The sequence below is a fragment of the Euprymna scolopes genome, chromosome 35 (genome assembly GCF_053919585.1).
Source record: "Euprymna scolopes isolate OS-2025 chromosome 35, ASM5391958v1, whole genome shotgun sequence".
Classification (NCBI taxonomy): domain Eukaryota; kingdom Metazoa; phylum Mollusca; class Cephalopoda; order Sepiida; family Sepiolidae; genus Euprymna; species Euprymna scolopes.
The window spans coordinates 29,612,043-29,638,827 of NC_136516.1; the positions used below are offsets into that span (position 1 = coordinate 29,612,043).

General features: G+C 34.6%; 1 protein-coding gene across 7 annotated transcripts in view; it reads left to right on the forward strand.

Annotated features, from left to right (window-relative positions):
• LOC145259779 (uncharacterized) overlaps positions 1–26,785 on the forward strand; it is a 90,162-nt gene that overhangs the window by 32,941 nt on the left and 30,436 nt on the right. For 4 of the 7 annotated variants that reach the window (XM_080117530.1, XM_080117532.1, XM_080117533.1 and 1 more), the window contains 9 exons: positions 1,841–1,932; positions 5,172–5,230; positions 6,428–6,558; positions 9,095–9,112; positions 13,389–13,435; positions 16,127–16,197; positions 18,182–18,291; positions 24,235–24,318; positions 25,366–25,548. In XM_080117530.1, coding sequence (XP_079973656.1) covers positions 1,841–1,932; positions 5,172–5,230; positions 6,428–6,558; positions 9,095–9,112; positions 13,389–13,435; positions 16,127–16,197; positions 18,182–18,291; positions 24,235–24,318; positions 25,366–25,548 — 795 coding nt within the window. The remainder of the gene's footprint in view (positions 1–1,840; positions 1,933–5,171; positions 5,231–6,427; positions 6,559–9,094; positions 9,113–13,388; positions 13,436–16,126; positions 16,198–18,181; positions 18,292–24,234; positions 24,319–25,365; positions 25,549–26,785) is intronic. The other 3 variants (XM_080117534.1, XM_080117535.1, XM_080117529.1) reach the window with 1 other exon arrangement.

A 26,785-nucleotide genomic window follows, 5' to 3' on the forward strand; every position in this document is an offset into this window, starting at 1 on the left:
TAATGAGGTTTTCCAGGATGTTGGGAAGCACTTCTTCAGGCAACGCTTAAACAGTTTTGTAAGTATGGGGGCAAGTTTTTGGTTGAAGCTTTTTCAGCATTATAATTGGAATGCCCTCAGGGCCAGTTGCTTTACTGGAATCAAGGTTCTTGATTAGCTTGGCGACCTCATGCACAGATATTTGTATGTTGCATAGCGTGTTGTCTGTTATAGGAAATACAGGGATTTGATGGTCTTCATCGCATAGGGTATTAGCTGCAAAGTTCTTGGCAAATAGTTTGGCCTTGTCTGATGCTAACGAGATGACCATAGGTCCATTGATGATGGTTGGGATAGAATGCACGCTTCTGTTCAGGATATTGGGTGCTATTTGTCAAAACTGGTGGGAACCAAGCCGCTGCGCAGCTACTTTGGAATTAACGGACTGAGCATATAGCTTTCTTGCATTTTTTATTACTCTTTTACAGTTGTTGCTGGCAGTCCTGAAAGCAGCTTTAGTCTCAGTGCATTTATTACATTGGTAGCTATGGAAAAAGTGATTTCTGTGTGCGATGGCAGCAGCACATTCTGGGGAGAACCATGGCTAGCTGTTAGGTTTTTGTTGAAAGTTTTTGGATGGTATGAATCGAACTATGCCTACAATTAACCATTCGGTCAGGTTTGATACTATAGAGGACACATCCTTTTTAAACATGGAAAGCAGGGGTAGATCAGATATAAATGTACGGAAGCTATCCCAGTCAGCCGTAGAGTATCGATATACAGTATGGTGGAGAGATACGTTTGGAGACTTATTACATTTCATTTTTATCTTAACTGATACAACCGAGTGGTCAGAAGATCCCAGAGGAGACAGAACGGAACGTGAACATAGCTCAGGGGAAGTTGTGAGAAAAAGGTCTAGAAGGCTAGCGTACTGACCTGAAGTATCGGGCACACGGGTGGATTCGTGAACAATCTGGGTGAGGTCATAGGCAATGGCGAAATCATGACAGAACCTCCCCTCATCATCTGTCTTGTTCGAGTGGATCAGCCATTCCACATTGTGGACATTGAACTCACCACAAATATGAATGTTAGCCGAAGGATGAGCAGACATGATGTGGTTAATTTTCTCAGATATATTCTTAAAGATAGTAACTCCGCTGTTGTGGGGCGATAGAGGGCAAATATGAATGTGGTGGTGTAAGCAAGTGCAACCTGGAAGCACATATAAGGTAAATTAGGGTCTTCACTGGAGATATCTCTACCACATGGAAAGCCATCTTTGATGTAGACACATATACCATGCCCATGGCGATCTTGGAGGTCAGATTTAGATGTTAAGTTAGAGTATCCTTTAATTATGAACTCGTCTAGGAAAGTGGTCGGCCCTATGCCAGTTTTGCTTAGGAAGAACATGTCCAGTTTTGTCTCCTGTAATTGGGTTTCAACCTCTGGAAGGTTGGAACATAGACCCCTGATGTTGGAGAAGGAGACATAATAGTAGGTGTCTACGTTGGTGGATAGGGTTCTAGGTTTATTCGTGTTTGTTTTCTGGAGATATTTCATGTTGAGGATTTGGGATTTGTGGAACAGGTCGACAGACTTGGCTAGAGTAGGACAGATAGGGAAAGTAAGAGAGAAAAGACAGGATTTTTTTTTTTGTAACTCATAAGGTAAAGCCAATAAAGTTAGATATTTAAGGAATTTCTTACAATCTAAGGGAAATATAGCTGAAGCTATTGCCCAATGAGTTGATGTAATTTTATTTTGTATTTTTGTATTCATTGCTGTATTTTGTATTTTTGTATTCATCCTTTCAATATTTCACATTAAATATTTCCTTTTTTATTTGAAGGTTTCGAAGATTCATTAAATATTCAGCCAGATTCAAATGGATTGTTTTCCTTATGTATAAACAAAAAGGATTCTAATTTAAGATCTAAAAATGTACGTAGAAATTTTCTGTAGTTTTTTTTTATAACTTTGATTAATTTGTGTTTTTTTCTTAGATAAACAGTTTTAAGCATGACATTAAATTAAAATATAATAATAAAGGAAAAGTTAGATTTTCCATTTAGAGGTGTCTCTGGGTTAATCTCAGTAACTATGCAAGATATATTCACAAAACTGAAATGTTCTGATTCAGTATGATGCCAATTAGGTTCAAGTAAAAAACAAACAAAAAAACTGAACATATAATTTTTGTAACTGATGAGTTTTAAATGATATATAACATATAGTGATGAAACATGGACACTTAATAATGCAGCAATAGAAAAGCTAAGAATGTCACAATGCAACCTGGAATGCATTATGCTCAACATCAATCTGCATGAAAGAAAAAAAAAAACATTTAGACTAGACAGCAAACATAATCACCATTATATGAACAGTGAAACCTAGATGGGCAGATTACCTTTCAAAATCTACAGGTAACAAGTAGACACTTACAATAACAGAATAGACCTTGTGGCATTAATGAGAATAATTATCAGAGGCATTCCGGTACAAAACCTATCTAAGAACACCCCCAGGTACATAAGGTACATTTGTGTGAAATTTATAAAAAAATCAGCCCAGCTGTTTTGGAATCCATAGGGACCGAACTCACAGACATGCAGACAAAGTTCCTTTTATATAATAGAGATATGTACTGGTTTCACAAAAGTAGAGCTTTGTTACTAAAAAATTTGTGCTTCTAATTGAAATTTATACTAAGTTTGAAGCTCAAATATCACCAGAACCTACCACAGCTCTCAATTTTATATAAGATTTTTTTCGGTAAAGAGCCTCCTAGTAATGTTTCATATAATCACCATTTTAATATCAATGCAATATTTTTAAGTGTTTTTTAAATTGTCACTTTTGTCTATTTTCCAATCATATGCATACTTATTAAGAAACTAAGTTGTCTTTGACTCCCTAATTTAAAAGTTTATATTAATTATTTATTTAAAATTCACTTGTAAAATTCTCAAATAGAGCTGTCAAAATTAATTTAGTTTTCAATTTGCAAATCAGAATAGAAGCTTAATATTTCTCATTCAATAAAATAGAGTAAAATGCATGGAGTTTTAAAGTGGCATTTCAGCTAAATTAAAAAAAAATGTTTAGTAATATACCATAAACATCACTGTAGATATTAATTGAAGAATCATAAACTTCTTAGATATTATGCTAAATCTCATAGAATCCTCACCATTTCATAAGCTTCATCAAAGTTTGTATTATTTGCACAGTAAATCTACTCACACTATTATTCCACACATCTTTTGTAGAATTTCTAAATTTTTTGTAAATAGATGGCTCTTTGATCAAAATGCTAATTAATACAATACTGTTGTGCTAAATTCAGGATAAATTAAATTTAATGAAACTACAAATAAATCTAGAAAAAAATTTAACATCTCATAATATAGTCAAATAAAATCAACTAAATAGATTAGATACTAATAATTGTAACACAAGTATATTAACTGATTAAAACAAACATGCATAGATTGAATAAAAATTAGAAACATACTAAACAAAAGAAGAAGATTTAAGACTAACCAATCAATAAATAGCAAAAAGATGAAGAAAAATAGGATAAATGGCACTTGCCCCATCCACCACTTACTCATTCTCACTTAGCATTCAAAGAAATATCCCCAGAGACGTTTTTTAAACAAATAAAAAAATAATGACTTTTTTATACTTTAAGCTGGCAAAGTAAGAGAGTTAACTTAGATTTTTTGTCAGCAATTTATTTTCAATAATTCAATTATTTCAATAATTTTTCAATAACTGATTTTTATTTACAAAAACAACCACAGTTTTTTTTATATTTGTTTTGAAATAGCAAACAATTTTATTGGCTAGTTCAAGGTAACAACTTTTCCATTGGAAGAAACAAAGAAAAGCAACACGACAAATGAAATTTCATTAGTTATAATTTAATCTTTTGGAGAATTTATAAATAATTTTTAAGTCAGATTTTGAACATCCTCGTACTATGAAGGAATATATTATGGATCATTTATTCATTGTTGCTGTTTTATTGTTTCTTATAGCAACTATTATATCTGGTTTCTGTGGCGCGAACACACAGACACAAAACAAACAACTTTTCCCTATTGATTTGACATTCTGACACAACAAGCATCGAGGTCACTTCCTTTTTACCTTTTCCTTCCGTTTCTTCTTTCTTTCTTCTCTCTCTCTTTTCACTTCGACATGACCACAAACGTTAGTGACACTTGTCGCTACAAGAAATACGTGCGCAATGATTCGATCAAATTATACTCTGTTTATGCAAATTTAAACTTATCAAGGTAAGACATTGTTTGTCTAACTCTAAAGATGAACACTGAACAAACAACTCTACAAGCATGAATTATCTCGAAACAACATTAATGAACATTTCAGAACTATGCCTAATCACATGTGTACACACACACACTTATGTTTTTTCCATTGTTCATAATTAATGTTCTGTTTGTATATATTAAATTCGATCTTATGTTGTCTTATTTTGATGTTGGAGTTGAGGACATACATATTTATCCTCTACATTTTTAACATGAAAAAAATACTTAGCCTTTTGACTAAGAACAAAGTGTAGTATATGTTCTGATAGTACACTTTTCTGTCCTCGGTCAGTGGAGAAGAAATCCTTTGTGACTGAGACAATTTTTATTTTTGTTCCTTTCCAGAGTGACCCCTTTTTGTAAGCTGGATTTTCCCCACATTAAAAGACCTTGTGTCTAATTCTGCTTTTGTGGGGAGGCAAGTAAATCGGAACATCTTTTGTTAAAATCAAACGTTAAAAATAAGTTGAGATAAGTATTTAAAGAAAAAAAAAAAAATTAAGAAAATATCTATAAATTCTGTAAAGTTATAAATAAAAATACAATAGTTCTATAGTCTTAAGTTTAGACCAAAACATAATTATTTCTCATTACAATAAGATTAAAAAAAAATCCCAAGCTGATAAAATTCTAGTTCAGGAGATACATCTAATAATTGTAATTGTAAAACTAAATGTAATTGTCCCTCACAACCAAGATGAAGATAGTAGCTCAAATAATAAAAAATATATTTTGGCTTCTGGAAATTATTTCTTCTGATTGCAACATTCCAAGAGATGAATGAGTAATACAATTTTGTACTTTCCATCTTTAATTTTGTCTCCTTTTTTATTTTAGGCTGTTGAAGCTATTTTCTCTCGATATGGTTCCGTTTCAAGTGTTTCTTTTGTTGACAAGTGAGTAACATCATTTTTTATTTCAAAAGGTTTCCTTGTATTTTTCATTTTTGCTATTCTCACAGGAAAGTCAACATAAGTTGTCCTTCCCTTGTGATCACTTTCTACTTAATTAAAACTTTTGTTGGAATTTGAGGAATAATTAATGAGTATAATTTTGGATTATTTAGACGTCTATGATCAGGATTGTTATTCTCACAATATTTTGATTGATATAACCTATGGATTTAGTTTAATTTTTTTGAACTCTGGAATCTTTGAACTCAGAAACCTATGTGTAATTTTCAATTGAGCTCTTCATTTAATTCACTGGATTAGATTTTTCTCATTCCGTCAGCTATGATTGTTATAGTTATTAAACTTTTAACCTTTAGAAGACAGTCATTAAAAACTGTTAATCAAGACCCTTATTTATTGTGCCAGGGGTGTTGGGAACTTTAAACACTATTATTTTGGAATAGTAATCTGAATAACCCAAATAATCAGTCCTACTCTCAGAATTTCTAAAACATTATGGAAATCCTAATCTTCGATGGATTTTGAGCCATCTTAGCTAGAGGCGAAAAAACATAAAAGCTATGAATTGGTCACTACTGAGGATGAAATGCCTATGTTTGAATTCATCACACTATCATGTTTGGTTTGCTGTCTGTTTTACATGGTAGCATATGTTGGACGCCGTTAAGAAATTGACTTCCAAATTAACCTATCTCTGGCCAGGTCTTTATTTATCCCACTTTCTCTCAAGTCCATCCTTATCACTTCCTTGTTTTCTTAGCCCTTATCCTGTAAACAGGACCTGCTACTTTAGCTGTCCTACATTTATTGACCCAAGAACTCTCATCGATTCTTTCAACATAGCCATACAATAAAAGTCTACTCTTCTGCACATATCACTCTATACTGTCCAGATTTAATCTTTTTCTGTGCTTATCAGATCTAAGCCTGTTTTTAAGATCCACATTATGCATTTATTGTATCATTTTCATAGCATTTCTCTATGCAACATATGTCCTCAACACTCACTGACCAAGTTTCACTTCTATAGATCATTGCATTGCATACACGTCTGATAGTTGAATCGTGATAAATATTAAGAGGATTTAAAATAATTAATAGAATGTATTAAATGTTATATGCATAAATGACAGTATGAATTTAATATTTGATATATTCCTTTTTTTTTTTTCTTGGCAGTGTCATTATTGTAAAGATGCCATCAAAGCAGCAAGCCATAAACAGTTTCAAAGATTTGGGCAAAGACCTCGAAATGTCCATTGGATACGATTTATGTGACACTGACCCAATAAAAAGTACCCATAACAAAAGTAAGTCTTGATGGATCTTTGATACAAAAGGCATCCCAAAATGATACACTTTCTGCTTTAACACATTTTTTTAAAGTTCTGATTAAATTGTAGTATTTGGATTATTCACATTACTGTTCTCATTGAGTATTATTTTGATATATAAGTATCTTTTTTTTTACATAGGCATCACCACTTATGAAGGCCAAGAGGCCACTCGAGGATAAGGGTTAAAGAGTGTACAGTAGATAATTGGACAATTGGACTATATAGTAATTGTTAGTAATGGGAATTTTGTAAATTTGTTAACTTATATGGAACGGTTCATCAAAAACTTATTTACATTAGACTTGAAGACAACCATATTGTAATCAGCTAGAAAGCAGGAAAACAGAAGACAATTCCATAGGCATGCAGTTCTAAGAAAGAAGCTTTGTTCATGGAATCTACGTTTAGGTTTAGGCACAGATAAAGAGTGGGGGAAATTATTGATAGTGTTTTCTGCTAGACGGGTGTTTCTTGTGGAAGTTTGGCGAGGAGGGACCATAGATTGGAGCTATGTTGAGCACTTGCCATGAAAATAACGATAAAGCAGAGACAAACTCGCAACATCTCTTCTGTGAGAAAGCGGTTGCAGGGAAGAGAAAAGGACTTCCCCTATGAGGCTACGAAGTCTATTTTGAACTCTATCAAGGCAGGATAAGTCCTGTCTAGCAGTTCCTGCCCAGATGTGGCAACAGTACTCCATCCTTGGATGTACCTGGCTCTTATATAGATAGAGAATTGCATCAGCAGTGAGATATCTACTGGATCGATAGAAGGATCCCACCATTTTTTCAGCGGCCTTGGCAACGGATTTAATGCATGTGTTCCATTTCAGATCAGGAGTAAAGGTCAGGCCCAGAAGCTTGTCAAAACATGAGGCCTCTCCAACTAATTTCAACTATTTCAATTTCAACTAATGCCAGATGGGGATCAGAGCGTTGATGATGTAAAGATCAAAACTTGGTTTTAGATGCATTAAAAATAACAAGCCACCTCTTTCCCCACTGTAGCACTTGCTCAAGATCAGAGGAGAGAGATCGGAGAGAACTTGTTTGTTTATGGTATTAGATGTGCTACCATAGATAGTAGTGTCATTAGCATAAATGTCTATGAATGATGTAAGGATGTGATTTGGAAGATCATTAATGTAGATCAGGAAGAGAGTTGGGCCCAGAATGGATCACTGAGGGACTCCAGCATTAATACTGTGAGCTTCTGATTTCTGCCCATCAACCACTACTCTTCTGAACCTATCAGAGAGAAATGATTTAATAATTGAGAAGACATTTCCAGCTATACCGTAGTTGGAGATCTTGTGAAGTAAGCCTTTATGCCATACTCTATCAAAGGCCTTAGATATGTCAAGAGCAATTGCCCTAGAAAGGTAGCCTCCTTTGAGAGATTTGCTGATCCTATGAGATATAACTGTAAGCATATCTGCTGTAGATCTAGCAGAACGGAATCCATATTGCATGTTGCTAAGAAAGTTATTTTTGCTGAGATGGTTGATTACTTCTCTATTTAACACAGATGCCAGCAACTGACTCATGATGCACAGGAGACTTATTGGTCTGTACTGAGAGGGAGATGAGCGATCACCTGAATTCTTAAATACAGGGCATACCGATGAGATTTTCCAGAGTGATAGGAAGCAATTCTCCTTAAGACAATGTTTAAACAGTTTTGTAAGTATGGGTGCTAGTTCAGGTTGGAGTTTTTTTAGTACTATCATTGGAATATCGTTAGGGTCGGTTGCTTTACTGGAATCAAGGTTTTTGATTAGCTTGGCAACATCACGTACAGATATTTGTATATCACATAGCGTGTTTTCTAATACAGGAGGAAATATTGGGGGTTGGCGGCCTTGGTCGCAAAGGGTAGAATTAGCTGCAAAGTTCTTGGCAAAAAGTTTGGCTTTGATTATCTCAGGTCCATTGATGATAGTTGGAATAGAATGCACGCTTCTGTTCAGGATTCTGTTTGCTATTTGTCAAAACTGGTGGGAACCAAGCTGCTGCTCAGCTACTTTAGACTTAACGGACTGAGCATACAGCTCTCTTGCGTTCTTTATTACTTTTTTTACAGTATTGATAACTGTATCAGCTTTAGAGACCAGTTGAAAGTTTTCTCTTTACACTTATATGCAATGCTCAATGTCTTTTCAGGAAGAGTTTTATAGTACTTGAATTTGTGAATTATGTGTTTTTTTAATAGGTCATTCTCAATGATTTCATGCTTTTAGTGGTTATCAGACTGCCTAAAACATGATCTAATTATTAGTGTTTCTATTATAGCTTACTTTCAGTTTGACGTAACTGTACTGCAAATATTAATTGCTGGTCACTGGAGTCCATTCCAGTTTTCTAGCTAAGAGTTTGACTTATCTGTTTAGTCTTAAAAATTCTCTTTTTCCCATAACATTTTTTATTTAAACAAATGCTTTTTATTTACTTTTGTATTTCTATTTTAAATTGATCCATTAAAAAAAATTATGGACAATTTTTTTTTCTAGGTTACTTCCCTTTCAGTGGTAAGTTTTAATTTTGATGGTTAAGAGGGAGTTATGTTAATTGCTAAATGTGCTGTTGCTTTTTATGTTCAACATTATTAATAGTTTAAACAATTGTTTTTTTTTATTCTCCAAATATTTTTATTTCTATTTCTTTATCTATTTTTTTATTCTGCATTTAACTAGATAAGCCATTTTTCATGGTTCTGTATGCTTATGTGTCTGCTAATTTTGTTTTCGTAGTTTTATAATTTAATAATGGCTCAGGTGGTGAAGGAGATATTTATTTAAATGCCTACATTTAGCCATGAATTTGTTTTTTGTTGAGTAGTTATACTTTTGTTTGGAGCTTATTTCATATTTTTCCTTCATACACAACTTAAAATTCCTACTGTTTATATAGCAAGCATGTGCTACTTTTCTGATTTCCTGTTTTATTTTAGTGTGAGTGTTTTTTTTTGTTTTGTTTATTATTTCATATATACTTAGATATACTTGTACTGCTTTTTGTATAATACTTTTCTAAGGGTCATCATATGATAAGTGTACTTGATCTTGAATATTTTTCTGTAACATTTATGTATACATCTTTTTTTTTATTATTGATGTTGTTGCACATAGTGGCTTTGTATATAATATTATTTTTCAGGCATTTATTCATTAAGACAGAGGTTGAGGAGATAAATTGCATTTGTTTTACAGTTGCATAGGTAGGGGCTATTTTTAGTGTTGCTATTATTTCTGTTAATGTTGGTGTGTCTTCTGTTGTTTGACTCATTATTACTATTTAATATTTTTATGTTATGTTACCTTATTATAGTTTACATGTGTTCCTTGCAGTCATAACTGATTTTATCATTGCTCTTATTTATAGCTTGTAAAATGCTCTGCGTTTAGGGAAAATGTTTATCAATTAGTTTAAGGGATAGTTTACCTATTAGGGTAATTATTTCACCTGAAGAGTGGGTTGAACTAAATGTTGTTGTGGTTACTATTGTACTTAATTATGTTTGTGTTTTCATTATATACCAAATTAACCTTGAGTTCACTCTGTTTTTAGGGAAAGTTATCCTGAAAGACTGCGAACTTAGTACAATTGTTACAATGTAGAGATAATTACAGAGGCTTAAAGTTGATGGATCAGGTCTTGAAAATGATTGAAACAGCAAATAAATCAGATAAGCATAGATGAAATGCAGTTTTAAGAGGATGAGAAAGTAAAAAAATAAATGAATGAAAACATATACATAAATCATATCTTTTAGTAAACTTCTTAATTACCTCTTATCAAAAAAATATAAAAAATATGTATTTTTATTTATGTATTTATGGACAACAATCATCAAAAAGAACTTGCCTGAACTCTCAGGTCCACAGGTCAATGGAGTCAAGATTAGCTAGCCATCTTGTGTGACCTTGCTCAGAATTGCTGTGCATAAGCCACAGTGCAGGCCATAGAAAAAATCAACTCAACCCAATGAGGATTAATGTTGTTGCAGCAACATATATACCACCCATAATACATTTTTTAAAATCTGAAGCAGCATTAAAATAATGTTCCAATTTTTAGAGGGGGGGGGGGAGCACAGGGGCTTGTAGTTTGTTGAAGCATTCAGCATTAAAATACTTGTAAAACAGGTAAAGGGTTGCAACATTTCATTGATGGGAGGACAGAGGTTGAAGCTTAGATAACAGTTCAGAACCTATCAGGTTGGCGACTCTCTTTTGAACCCTGTCCAGGAGGGAAAAACTAATAGCAGATGCACCAGCCCAGATGTGACAATTACACTCCATACATGAGTGAATGTTAGCCTTGTAGAGGTACTGAATACTTTCAGACATAAGTAACTTTCTAGCATGGTAAAGAGAACCACCTTCTTCACAGCAGCCTTGGCAATGCCTGTGATGTATTTGTTCCAACTCCTGTTCCCTGTCAACGTTAAACCGAGGAGTTTGAATGGGGTACTTTCAGGTAATGAATCTTTAGCCATAGCTATTGGTGATTGAAAAGGTTTCTTGTAATTATTAAAGGAAACGAGTTTAGTCTTGACAACATTAACCATTACCATCCATTTTTGTTCCTATTCTATTACAGACTGGAGATCTTCCTTTAGGGTTTCTGCTATTGCCTTGGATATGTGTTCATTCATTTTCCCCTTGTGCCTGTTAGAGAGTGTGGTGTCATCAGCAAATATGTCCATCTCAGACTATTTTATTAGGGAGGTCATTTATGACTATCAGGAATAATAAAGGTTCAACGATCAACCCCTGAGGTACACCTACATTTATATCATATTATTTAGATGTATGACCATCGAGGACAACCGGGATTCTTCTTTTATTTAAGAAGGATTTAATTATGTTAAGTATTCATCCAGTAATACCATAGGATCTGATTTTCATGAGAAGACCATTGTGCCATACTCTGTCAAAAGCCTTAGATATATATAGGGCTACTACCCTCCTCTCCCTGCCTTATCCAGTACATGGTATATACATTCAGAGATTACAGTTAGGATATCTGCTGTAGAAAAGGCTTGCCTAAATCCATATTGATAGTTGGACAGAAGTTTAGCAACTGTAAGGTGGTGGACTAGAGCTTGATTAATTATGGACAAATGCTTTGGCAAAAAATGGGAGGAGGCTAATGGGGCGATAATTTAATGGGTCAGTTCTTTCGACAGAATTCTTGTAAACTGGTACCACAGAAGCAGTTTTCCAACAGTCAGGGAAGCAAGATTTGTTAAGGCATTTGTTGAAGAGTTTGGAGAGAACTGGAGCAATCTCAGCAGAACATTTTTTTAATGGTACAGGTGAGATGAGATCAGGTCCATATACTTTTGAGGTGTCTAGGTTTTTTTATGATATCATGTACTTGAGGAGGGGTGATTTTCAGATCATCTAGTGTGGTTTCTGTTCACAAAGGGAGGGAGTGGTTTGCTGGGTCCAAAATAGTTTGAGGCAAATTGACTGGCAAGCATGTTAGCCTTCTTGGTTGCAGTGCAAGCAACCTTTTAATTGTTGAATAAGAAGGGAATTGTTGATTGCCCATTATTTACTACACTGTTGTAGATTTTCCAGAAATCTAATTTTTGTGCTTCAATGCATTTTCTAGTGGTTTTGGTATATTCTCTCTTAGGTGTCGCTACTTCTTTCTTACAATTACTTCAAACTTCTATAAACTTTTGTCTGTTTTTACTGGACTTATGCCGGATAAATCTAGTTGCTTCTGAGCAATAGCAGTTGCGCAAGTAGAAGTAAACCATTGGGGAGAGTGGGATTTCCAATAGAACTTCCATTGCTGCTTTGAACCAGTCAGTGGTCTCATTTGTGCATTGTTCCGTGGGAAGAGAAAAGATATTACCGCATGGAGCATCTCTGGTGTTATCTCTAATGGCATCCCAGTCAGCCTTATTGTAGTACCTTGTCGTTTTGAACAGTGGCTCTTCAACTTGGGGTTGAGAGTTTAGAGTGATGTCTATCATTATAACAGCATGAGCAGCATTCCCGAGTGGGCAATGGGTATTTGTTACATAATCCTCAGGAACTGTTGTCAGAAATAGATCCAGAAGTGAGGCTTGCTGTTCTTGACGATCTGGGAGTCGGGTCGTGAATGTTACTGCCTGAGTCAAAGAATGGGATATAAAAGTTATGGGTAATGTTATGTAGTTAGAAAAGCCAAGCCAATTATTGTGGTGGGCGTTAAAGTCACCAAATACATGTATTTGGGCACTAGTGTCAAGGGAGATTGCTACATCTATGTTGTTAGAGACATGATTGATTAGAGTACAGTGCTGGATAAAGGGAGAGCGATAAAAGTAAAATATAGGTAGCCAATGCTATGTTGTAAAGTTAGTTTAAAGCACATGAAGGTTTGGTCATCTGATTCTAGTTTACATTCCCTAGTCATGGGGAGGGTGTTACGAATATAGACTCCAAGTCTGTGCATGTGTCTGTCAGAGTTCTTACGACAAAGTGGAAGATAACCAGACATGTTGAAGATGTTAGAGGGGATGGAGGAATGCAAGTTAGTTTCATTTTGTGCTAAGATATCTGGGGAGTTTGCTAAGTAAAAATATTTACAAACATTCAATGCTGCCAACACTAAGCTTGTTTCCTTCAATAATTACAAGAAACTTTCTCAACCACCAATAGCTATGGCTAAAGATACACATTATCTGAAAGACCTTGTTTTGGGTGAGAATGTAATTAAAAAAAAAAAAAAAAAATTATTTGTTGCAAATATATATTTTTCATTTTAAGTTAATATTAATTTGAACCCTATTTTCAATTTCAGGTAATGTAGAAATTTTTATTGGTAATTTCCCTGTACATGCTACCAAAGTAAGTTTACATTCTGTTTTTCAAAATCCGATTAACTCTCTTATTGAGGAAGCCTCTTATTTTAATAAACTCTTATCATTGATTTTCACTTCAGATCTAAAAAGAAAGAAATATCCAATCAATTGCCTCGTTCACTAGAAATATGGTTGAATCATTCTACTGCCCCAGGAAGTACCTGGCAGCTAATGTTATCCTCTAACCGTATAAGAGTTAGATATATCTTAAGATGGAGTGCTGTTGCCACACATTAATTTTTTTTAAGTGTATAAAAATATTTAATAGATATTCTTGACTTAATCTTGGCTACAAAATTTAAGAAAAGTTGTGAAATCTAGTGTGTATATATATATATATATATATATATATATATATATATATATATATGAGCAAATAGTTAATAAAACATGTTAAAAAACACTTTGAAAAAGAGTTAAAAACATATTTAATCTGAAAAGGAAACACTTAATAAGTGGATAGTCCTTAATCCGCAGAGTTTCGAAGAAATACTTTCCTTCTCATCAGAGGGTAGGAATTAGCAAAATGCGGGATCGGATTTTGCATACAAAAGTATTTGAAACTGCGAGTAAGTCAAAGATCTTACCTGATAACAAAAAGTGGAGCAGAGGGAATTTGGTGAAGAAATTTATTTTATTTTATATATGTATATATAATACCAATTATAAAAGTCTGGTGAAAAATTGACTCGTATATATACTAGCAGGGTGACTCCGCATTGCCCGGGTGTTTGTAGGTGTGTGTGTTGGGAGGGGGGTAAAAAAAAGAAAAGGTTTTGGTAGATAGGTAGGATTGAACCAGGAGCCTTGAGGCGAAGATAGAAAATAAAGTGTGAAAAAAAACTGACATGTTTACCAGCTTGGCCAGCAAGGGAAGTAACAGAAAAACGTTTGAAGTAATTTAAGAATTAAAAATGAGGTCAGCTATCACATCATAGAAATCGCGCAGTTAATTCTTACTGCGAGGCAGTTTTTTGGGGGTTTGTTTACACAAATTGACAGGTGCATGTTTTGGAATTAAATGAGGTCAAATAGAAATACTGCAGTTAACTTTCACTGCGGTGTAGTTTTTTTTTGGGTTTTGTTTCCCCAAGATGTTGGGGGGAAAACCCATTCGCTATAGAAAAGGGAAGTGTCCCAATGAATAGCAGTTGTCTCATATAAGGGGTTTCTCCCACATTGATCAAAAGCTGATTGCTTTTCAGATATTCCCGGCACAAAAGCTGGAAACAATGCCTTCACTTTAGATTGGTTTAGATTTTATATGAAAAAGCCGAATCAACACGAGAGGGGCGAAATAGCAAGAATTTCGTAAAAGTCTATGTAAATAAATCTAGACACAAAGCGTGTTCGCAAATCCTGAATATTATGATTTAGACGGTATATAAAAAGTTCTGAGAAATAGTATCCCAGCGAAAAAAGCCTTTGCTGGACATACAGAAAAAATGCACACCCACACAAACATTTTTGCTTATATATATATATATATATATATATATATATATAATGTCGATTTTTAACCAGATTTTTATAATTGGTATTTTTTTTTTTGTGACTACAAAGTATATGAATGAATGTTTTGTCAGTGATTTATGGCACATATTATTCTTTGTTGTTAGAAACCAAAATTTTATTTTCAATTGATTTCAATATTTAAATTAATTATGCTGATTGTAACATGAAAGCAAAGATGCCAATTTGAATCTTAAGCATTTGTTAATATAATGAAGCATTCTAAAGAATGATAGAAAGTATTGTTAATAGACATTGAGCAATCCTGAATACAAAGCATTTCGATGTTCACTTTATTTTTTTTGGAATACATTGTGGACGGCACTTTGAAATTAAGTGAAAGTGAGGGGGTGTTTATTAATATTTTTTAAATGTACTATAGTATATTTTAATTAGTATGATTGAAAAAATGAAATAATAAATTGACTTTAAAATAATTATGCATAATAGATTACAATGAAGTGAGGAGAGTGAGAGGACTTAATAGATAGTGAAAGTCTTTGTTACTTTTTTGTGAGAAAATAGGATAATAAAATTAAAATAAATAATATCAAGCATAAATTTATTATAAGCGGTTTAAAAACTAGTTATGCAAATTAGGTTTGCAAATAGCTTTGTTTTTCTACTACACAGTATTTCAAAATGTGTATGATTTGAATATCAGTCTTTCTAATTTTTATGTAGGTGTGATAAATAGAAAAAAACTTTTGCATTTATTAATTTCAATCAAATTTTCTTAAATATTTTATCAGATTTTTTTTTTTACAAGGGAGTCACCACTTATCAATGCCTGATGGGTATTCAAGGATAAGGGTTAATGAATGTAAGGTGGTAGTTTAGTAATCATTAATGGTGTACATTGGGTAAAATTTAGATTATTAAAGGGGCCGTTCAACAAGAATTTTACATTGGACTTGAAAGCTACTATATGGTAATTAGTCATAAAGCAGTCCAATGGAACCGTGTTCCACATGTGGACAGTTCTAGATAGACCCTAAATATGTTGTAAAATCATTTCTTAAACACATTGTTTTTAAATTTATTGACATTTTCTACATGTTAAGTGTAATTTATATCTATGCAACATTTGTAATCATTTTTATGGTTTTTAATGAAATATTTATTTGATAATATTCAAGGAAAATTATATTTTTATATTTTTTAGAAAAAAGTTTTCCAGTTTTTTGAAGCAATAAATATCATCTCTCTCAAGACATACACCAGGAAGAATAAATCGTAAGTTTGGGGTTTTAAATTTTCTTTTTCTTTTTTTTTTCCATCAACTGGACTAAATTGTTCAATATTTTCCTTAAATCTAGATGGTAAAAGTTTGTCATGATTTTTCAAAGAACAAAATTTCACAGAATTTAAATATTGTATTCAGTTTAACATCTGTTTTACATGCTGGCATGTGTTAGATGGCTTTTAGAAATTGACTTCAAAACTAATTTCTCTTAATTTATTTCTCTTTCTCTCATATCCATCCTTAATCACTTCCTCTGATGTTTTAATTAATGCCAATTAACCCTTCTATTTCAACTGTTCAACATCTACTAACCCAAGCCCTTTGATCCATTTTTAATGCAATCAAGCCAAAAAAATAATCTGTTCTGTGCATACTGACATGATTTAATCTTTATCTGAGGTCATCAGATCTAAGCCCATCTTTAAGGCTTGTATTACACATTCATTGTATCATTTCTCTCTATGCAACACATGTCCTTAATCCTAACTTCCCAGGTTTCACTACCATACATCATCACACTGCATACATCTTACCTTGTTAACAATGGTGATACACTGTTGGTTATTAATAGCAGAAGTTTGCTGAACATGGTTTTACCAAGGTAACAAAATTTCTGAATAATGTCAATAGCTTCACTATCCTTTACTATTTGGATACATCTGAATTCTCATTCATCTCCATTTCTCTCACTTTCTTGCATGTCTTTCTCAATCTACCAGTAATTCTACTGCATTTCTTACAAGTACCATAAAAAATTGAGTCATACTTAACTCCCTTTCCATAAACTAAGCAGGATAACTTCTTTCTGGAGGAGATCTTACACTAAAACTACTGATCATCACTTTGGTCTTAGTAACATTTACTTTCAGATCTTTACTGTCTACAACATTTCTTCAAGTCTTAAATTTAATATGTAAGTCTTTCATTATTTTAGAGGCAAGTACCAAATTATCAGCATACAGCATTTCTTCCAGACAACCTGTATAGAACTTTCTGAACAATGCTTCTTAGACACAATTGAAAAGCAACAGGCTTAATACAGAACTCTTTTACATTAAAGCTTTCACTAAATGTACAAATTATCAATTCTCATCTAAAACAATTATAATCATAATAGCAAGTCATTTAATATTTAGTTAGAGAATGCACGAAAACAAACAATTTTGGTAGATACTTGTAGTGGAATTGAAAACATGAATGCAGATTTGGTCACTGGGTAACAAGGACAGCCTGAACACTTGCTCTCCCTCTTGGTTACCCCCACCCCACTGTACATAAAATAGAAAATAGTGGGGAGGAAAAGATGGTATCAATACTGTAACAGCAAATAAAGTAAGCAATGAAAACTGCTTTTGTGTTTTTCAAGTCTTTCTTTATAAACTAGTTTATGGAAGATTTGTATTTGCCTCCCCTCCTCTCCCCTCTCTCACAAAGAATTGAGGAAATACTATGAGTGAGGTAAATAGAACAAGAGAAAAAGAGAGACTAAGAGCTCAGTGGAAAGAAAATGAGTATTTTCAGTATTAGTACTATTAGTTTTTCGTTAGAGTAACAAAAATTTGTTTTTCTGTTTGATCTTATGGTATATGTCTGTGAGGGCATAGAATTATTCCATATTGAGAGGATGGCAAGAAACAGTGTTTCAATGAGATAGCCATAATTTTTTAAATGCAGTTTTGTTTTCAAAGACCAATTGATGTAATTTCGCTGTTATAATAATTAGAATATTGATGCAATAAATTTTTAATAATTAGGATGCTAATGCAAAAAGATTCTTTTAAAAAATAGTTGTGACATCATTACAAAAAAGTTCTCAATGAAAAGAAACTTTTCCATTATTCTTTCGATTTAACTTCTATTATCCAGATAGAAAACAAGTTCTCGGTTAATTTTCATGTTTTGCATAAAATATAGAAGTAATTTTGGACGATCATTTTTATTTTAATTTCTAATTGTATTTTCAATTTATTTCAGCTTTGCTTTTGCACTTGTACCCAACATTCTGGAAGCTGAGAAGGCAATAGAATTGTATCATAGGAAAATGTTGATGGGACACTCATTGTTTATAAAATTATCTAATCAGAGTAAGCATATATTTTAGTTTAGTTTTGTTTTTGTTGTTAAAAAAATTATCTACTACTAAAACTTGGTAGACTTCAAAATAATAGAATAATATTTATAATTTAAATTTCCGTCTGCAACTTGAAATTCTCAAAACAATCGCAGTTACATTCCAAATGTGACATATACTCACACCCTTGACCTACGTCTTGTTACGATATAAGTTACAATACTCATGCATTATTCATCCTTTTTTTGATCACCCCAGGGAAATCTTATTTTCCATGATCATTCATTGTTAATTTTTATCTTTTTATTTTTTATTTTGCAAATGTTTCAAATTATAATTACAAATCTCTCAAAACTGCAAAATACCGCTGCTTGTATACTAAGTACATCCTATAGATACTTTACCTCCAAGATGCCTGCCTTGTCTGTTTTGCATGACAAACCTTTTTATTTTTTACTTAAATTCTCTTTCTCCTGATCACTAACAAATCAAACTGCTCTATTTCCCAAGCTGCCACTAAACCTTATCCGTTTCACGTAACTTAGAGGGGTCCTTGCTCTCTGCCCTTGACCCTAACAGACTCGTAAATCGATACCCATTAACACCTAAAAATTTCCTAGGCATGCTCCTGATTATAACTCCTAACCCATAACCAAGCTTTTAAGTAAATACTTACTAGCCATAATCCTATACATAGACTTAAAGTAATCTATAATGAACAGCAACCATTAATATCTCTTTAAGAGATAGTATTGCAATAATTATTGCACAAACTAAACCGGTACTCATTGAAATACAAACTTCCGGATATTAAGAGAAAGGTGAAGTCATCCTCCTTCGTTGTAGTCTAAAGGCAACTTACTCAAATTGTCTAAAATTCCATGCATTCGTATACAATACTACTTATCCATCCATCTATATTTAACTATACTTACAGAATATGCAATAACCTATATCTATCAGGTATAACTGTACTCCATATCAAATGTTCTCTTGTATCTATACTAAGCATATCTTATCTTTCAGTCCTACTAAATATTCGGTTTGGGCACCAAATCAGAATTTCTAATAGCAAGTAAATCATACTTTAACACTTTATCCTAATCCTAAACCTACTAAACCATATCTAACCATACATTCCTAAACCTACTAAACCATATCTAACCATACATTCCTAAACTTACAAAACTATATCTAACCATACATTAACTCGTCTCTCTCAATCCAATACTGTAGCAAATTTAGCTGCTTCCACTGCATGTATTTTTACCTATACCCTCTCCCAGTAAAAATGAAAATGGAAAGCATAGTAATGTCCTTTTTTAACCACGTTTGAGGAGTGAAAATTTTCTGTAGAAGTTAACCTAAATACCCGATTTTTTTAGGAGATATTAACTTAAATAACCAATAAATATTAACTACCCATGCGGGGTTGCAGAAATACCTGGATTAGGACCCAGGCGTGGGGCGAACCCCCTCGGAGCTGATGGACTCGTAGGTCTTCCCAGGTCATCCGTCTAGGAGAAGGCAAACTCTGAAACTAAACGTAGGGGAGGGAGGCCTCTTCAGTCCTGGACGACAACCTTCCTAGAGCTGGTGACTCAAACAAATCACCGGTTGGCAAACCTAAACTGCTTAAGGAGGAGATAGGCTCTGTCTATCACCCGGCTTTCATACTCCTTCTTTGCCTATTGGCCAGGCGTAGAGGTACTATCACAAGGACTCGTCTGAATCACCCAGTGGTTGACCTTGTTTCCTGACTAGGGCAATGAACGCCGCTTTTCCCCACTCCCGCCACATCCCATCCCCCTAAACTGGACACAGTGGGGTACTTCAGTGCCATATATGTCGGTGCAGTTGGACTGAGCTGGCTTTGCCTAATGGATTGAGGGTACCGGATTGACAGTTCCTGGCTGCTGTTTCCGACTGATAGTACAGGAGCCCTAACTCTTTGGTAGCGCTTAGAGCGGCTGCTCCATCAACAGTTGTAAAATATCGGGATGTTTGTAGTGCCATGTCGCGCATGGAAAGGGACCCTGCATTCATCCCCGGTGGGCTTTCCTAAGGCCACAATCCTGTGGGTGAGGACAGCTGATGGTCTACTTGTATTGCATGTCTCGTATTCTGCACAACTACTTGTCCAGCACCCCCTCACTCACTCACCCTAACTGAAACTTTTAAATAAAATAAAATGAAATGACAGCTCAAGCAAAAGTTACGTTTAAACCAAGACCAAACTCAAAGAAAACCAACCTGCCTCCTCCCTTGAGACTTGCATTTACTAATATCCGCGGGCTTAGAACTAACTTAGATGATGTTGAGTCATTTCTCCTTGTAAACACCCCGGATATCTTAGCATTAAGTGAAACTAACCTTCACTCCTCCATTCCTTCTAACCACTTTAACATGCCTGGTTATCTCCCACTCTACCGTAAGGACTCGTCAGACATATGCATGGGCTTGGAGTCTATATTCGTAACACCGTCCCCCTGACTAGAGAAATAAAACTAGAATCAGAGGACCAGGCCTTTATGTGCTTCAGACTAAATATGCAACACAATATATCTGAACTTCAATCTCTAGTCCCCCCTCGCCAATCTTTCACGAAAAACACCCATCTAGCTGAATCCACTGTGAAAAATTTCCCACTCTATATCTGTGCCTAAATCAAAACGCGGATTCCATGAACAAAGCTTCTTTCTTAGAACTGCACGCCTGTGGAACTCTGTTCCGTCTGCCTGCTTCCCTCCGGACTACAACTTGGATGTCTTCAAATCCAATGTTAACAAATTCCTAATGAACCGCCCCCTTAATTAAACACTTCATCAAATCTCCACACTAACGTAATGTACTTGCAATAACCCTTTTCCCTGAGTGGCTTCCGGGCCTTGATAAGTGGTGATCACTGTGTAAAAAAAAAAAAAAAATATATTAGCTACTTGTATTTTCTCTACCGCTCTCCCTCAACCCAAGACTGTACCCTAATAAATAGTCTCAGACAGCATAGATATAGCACTCTCCCTCGATATTAGCGCACAAATACATGTATTTGGTGACTTCAATGTCCACCACAGTAACTGGCTAGGATTCTCTAATCACACAGACGTAGCTGGTAGCACAGCACATAGCTTCTCTATATCCCATTCCCTATCTCAGTTGGTTACATTTCCGACACGTTTCTCAGACCAGCAAGATCAACATGCCTCACTTCTAGATCTCTTTCTGACAACGGTTCCCAATGACTGTACAACAAATGCCCACAGCCCACTCGGGAATGCTGATCACGCTGTGATAATGGTAGAAATTAGCCTAAATTCTCGCCCTAAAACTGAAGACCCACTACTCAAAACAAAGAGGTATTACAAAAAGGCTGATTGGGAAGCCATCAGAGAGCTCATCAGAGATGCCCCATGGCAAAATATCTTTACTCTTCCAGCGGAACAGTGTGCAAACGAGACCACTGAATGGTTCAAAACTGCAATTGAAGCACATGTTCCCACACGGAAATTCTATAGCAAGCCCCACTCTCCCCAATGGTTTACTTCTGCTTGTGCAGCTACCATTTATCAAAGGCAGCATGCGTTCCGCAGATTCAACCGACATAAGTCCAGCTCAAATAAACAGAAGTTTATAGAAGCTAGAAATAATTGTAAGAGAGTGATAGACAGCTAAGACAGATTACTCTGAAACCACCAGAAAACGCATCAAAGCACAGAAATTAGGAACCCGGGATTTGTGAAAAATCTACAACAGCGTAGTAAATAATGGACAGTCAACTATTCCCCCACTATCAAACAATCATGAGGTTGCTTGCACGGCAACTGACAAGGCTAATCTGCTTGCCAGTCAGTTTGCCTCAAACTCCACATTGAACTCGGTACACCACTCACTCCCTGATTTTTCTCTGCGAACAGACGCCACACTAGACGATTTGAAAATCACCCCTTCTCAGGTACATGCTATTATAAAAAACCTAGACACCCCAAAAGCATGTGGACCAGATCTCATCCCGGCTGTGCTATTAAAAAAATGCTCTGCCGAGGTTGCTCCAGTTCTCTTCAAACTTTACAATAAATGCCTTAATGAATCTTGCTTTCCCGACTGCTGGAAAACCGCCTCTGTGGTACCAGTCTTCAAGAATTCTGGTGAAAGAACTGACCCACTAAATTATCGCCCCATTAGCCTCCTCCCGCTTTTCGCCAAAATATTTGAGTCCTTAGTTAATCAAGCCCTAGTCCAGCACCTAACAGCTGCTAAACTCCTGACTGACAAACAATATGGATTCAGGCAAGCCCGTTCAACAGCAGATATCTTAACTGTAGTTTCTGAACGTATATACCGTTCATTGGACAAAACAGGGGAGGGTAGAGCGGTGGCCGTCGATATATCTAAGGCTTTTGACAAGGTATGGCACAATGGTCTTCTAAGGAAAATTAGATCATATGGAATCACTGGAAGAATTCATAATGTAATTAAATCCTTCTTAAGTAATAGAAAAATCAAAGTTGCCCTTGACGGTCGTACATCTAAACAATATGACATAAATGCGGGAGTACCTCAGGGGTCTATCCTTGGACCTCTATTATTCCTGATATTCATAAATGACCTCCCTGATAAAATTGTTTCGGAGATGGGTATATTTGCCGATGACACCACTCTCTATAACAGATATGAGGGGAAAACAAATGAACACATATCCAAGGAAGTGGCAGAAACACTAGAGGATGACCTCCAATCTGTAGTGGAATGGGGACAAAAATGGTTGGTCACATTCAATGCTGCTAAGACTAAGCTTGTTTCCTTCAATAACTACAAGAAACCTTCTCTACCACCAATAGCAATGGCCAAGAACACATTGCCTGAAAGTACTTCTTTTAAACTCCTCGGCCTAACGTTTACAGGGAATATGAACTGGAATAGATACATTGAGAGACTTGCCAAGGCTGCTGCAAGGAAAGTTGGCTCCCTCTACCGTGCTAGAAAACTACTTACGCCTGACAGTATCCTTTACCTCTATAAGGCCACCATTCGCCCATGTATGGAGTACTGTTGTCACATCTGGGCTGGTGCATCTGCTGCTTGTCTCTCGCTCCTGGACAGGGTTCAAAAGAGAGTCGCCAACCTGATAGGTCCTGAACTGTCATCTAGGCTTCAGCCTCTGTCCCATCGACGAGATGTTGCATCCCTCTGCCTGTTCTACAAATACTTTAATGGTGAATGCTCTGACGAACTGCAAACACTTGTATCTCCCCGACGTAACTACCCCCGACAAACCCGACAAGCTACTAAGTCTCATCCCTTTACAGTAGAGATCCCTAGGTGCAAGAAAGCCTTTTACTCCAATAGTTTCTTCCCCAGAACTGCGGGTCTTTGGAACTCCGTTCCGGGATTCTGCTTTCCCAACTGCACTGATATGCAGAAGTTCAAGTGTAATGTTAACAAACATGTTTCTACTCATCTCCCTTCATAATGACCCCGCTAATTAAGTCCCTAATAGTAGCCCCCTGCTTCAAAGTGGCACTGTGCCTTGTTTGGGGGGGAAAATCGAATTAAAAAAAAAAAAAAATCAGTATTTTTAGATTTTAAACAACTTGTAATAAAATACTCCGTATCCTACCATTAATCCTAAGTTTGGATGGCCTCTACTCTCTTTTTTGGTTCATTCAGACATCAAACCAATGCAGTAAATTAATTAGCTCTTTCATTGCTTGTAAAATCAAACAAAACTAATCAATAAAATTTCTCTATCATTTTGGGAGACAGCTACTTCAATATAATCCTATATTCTTATCTCATATTTATCATTTGTTTTAACTTATTTTTCATCAAGGAAAAGGCAGTGAATATGATCAATTTCTTATTCACAATTTATTATAAAGGAAAGTTGTATGTTTTGTGTTTATGTGTGTGTAAACTGATCTGGGAAATTTTTCTTCCTTTTTCTTTGATACTGAAGCACTCAAAGCAACAGAAGCATTGACCAAGAACAATGAAGAAAGTGAAAATGAAAGCCAGTTGGAAGAAAGCATGTATTCAAAAGGTAACGTGATTGAGGGTGTGTGCAGTGAGAGAAAGGAAAAGTTTTAAAAGAAATTGCATTTTTTTAAACTCTTCTCTTTTTCATTGCTCAAAAAATGCTGGTTATCTCTACTAGTCTATTATATAAAGAACAGTTTTCTATATGTACGTGTTTAGCTTGAACTTGAAAATTACCAAAGATGTCCCCAAAACCTTTGTGTACATTTTAAATTTTGTTAAAATTATTTATAAAAGATGAATAAAGTCTATTGTTATACTATTTCTATTTTCTAAGTAAATAGATAATAGTAGTACTACTATTTTGCTTCAAAGATATTTCAAATGCTCTTTTTAAAAAATATTTTAAACTACACTTTCAAATTTATTTACAAGTTTTGCTTCTAACTCTGTTAAATAGTAATTAAATTTATATATAAAAAGATGCTTGGTTATTTAAAAACATGTATAAAAACTTATTTACTTCTTACATAACTTCTACTTAAATTGTTTTTGTTGGTGGTAGGCTTATCCAGCATCTAGAGGGTGCAGCACACCTATCCATTGTCTCCAGCTGCAGAAGCATTGGTGATAATTTAAGTCAGTCTCTTGTCCAACATCAGAGCATAGATGCAGCAGCCAAGTTTCTGTGTCTGCATTGATCTGGCTGATAAAGATCTGACCCTAAGCCTGTGGGGAAATATGTTTATTCAGTTATATTTCACCTTTTATTTATATCAATCATCTAATTTATGAAGCTCAATGTAACTACAGAGCATATACAGATAAATAAGAAAAGTCTATATTCCAAACTTAAGATATTGACCATCTTACCGTTTCTTTCTTTAAGTACGTTGAAATGCACAATTCTTAACAATACTTGTTTTGTAGCTTAGAATCATTCATGCAATTTTGTCAATTTTTTAATTTAAAAGAAAATAAAGGAATATGGGCATGATTACAAAATCTGAAGATTGGAAAAGAAGTAATTATTTTTTAATTTGTTAGACTGTTTGAATTTTATTTATTTATATACATATATATATATATATATACACACATTGTTTTTCAGATAAAATGTCAACAAATCTTTCTGATATGCCCAAATTGGAAGACATTGAGGATGCTAGTGATTTTGATATCCACAATGATTCGAGCAGTAAATTTTCTAAGAGTCAAATGAATTTTGGTGACAGATCACAATTAAAAGAATCTGGAATGAAGAAATATGACTTGTGTAAAAATATAAAAAATTGTAAGTAATCTTATAATTTCTAATATAAGCACTAAACTTATATATGTCAATGTCTGTATGCGTATTTCTTATAGAAAGATTAGAGTGTTTAGATAAAAGCTAAAAGTGTATTTATGTGCAAAATTTTCTAAGGAAGACAATGGAAATAGTTCTGAATTTTTAAGCGCTATTCCCTGCCCAGGGAGCTATGTTGGAAGAACCTTCCTTAAAAAACTTGATAATATGTATTAAGTTCTTTGAGAAAAACAATGGAAGTGGTCTCAAATTTCTATGTATTTCCAAAAGGTTCTGTAGGGGCTGAAATTTCTTTGAAACTTCAAATATATCCTAATTTGATGAAATTTAACTTGTAGATTATAATAGTTGTTATCTCTTATATGAGAATTTTTCGTTTATATATTAATAAAATTGTGACTTTGTGTGTTCTTATGCATTTCTTGCCCGTACATGATTTACACATTTTTTTACTTTACTATTTATCCAATATTTATTGCAATAAAATAAAAAAATTATTTCTTCGTAACTTAAAAAATGTGAAATGTGTAATTGAAAAAAAAAATAAAATAGATATTAATGAATCCTAGGCAATGCCAGATAAGGACAATGATGATTACTAGCACAAATATGCTCAACCCTCAGTTTTTCCCTTTTCTTTCTTTCTCTCCAACTCAAATTATTTTTCTCTTAAAGAACCTGTATTATCAGTTTATGAACTCTCATCTTTCTGTTTTAATTCCTATCACTTACACGAGGGGTCTGTTAAACATAACATGTGAGCTGACGACAAAATTTCCTAGATAATAGAGCAGATTTTTGTCGCCATTGTCAATTTCACTTATTTTCTGTCCACCATATCGACAATAAAAACACATTCTGGACTTTGGAAAAAAAAGATAAATTCCTTAAACCCCTTGTCAAACACCCACTCTGACCCTTAGCCCGTAATCAAGGTGAATTGGTGTTAGCTGGGCATGCACCATCGTTACACATGTGATAAAAATGTGATTTTTTATTACAATTTCACTCCAACGAAGGCACATTGCCACTTTGATGTAGGGGGCTAGTATCAGGGACATAAGCTACAGGGGTACTAAGTGAAGAGTTGGGCAGCAAGATGTCGGTTCACGTTACACTTGAACTTCTGCATGTCAGTACAGTTGGGGAAGCAGGAACTCAGAAGGGAATTCCAAAGTCCAGCTGTTCTGGGGAAGAAACTACTGGAGTCGAAGGCTCTCTT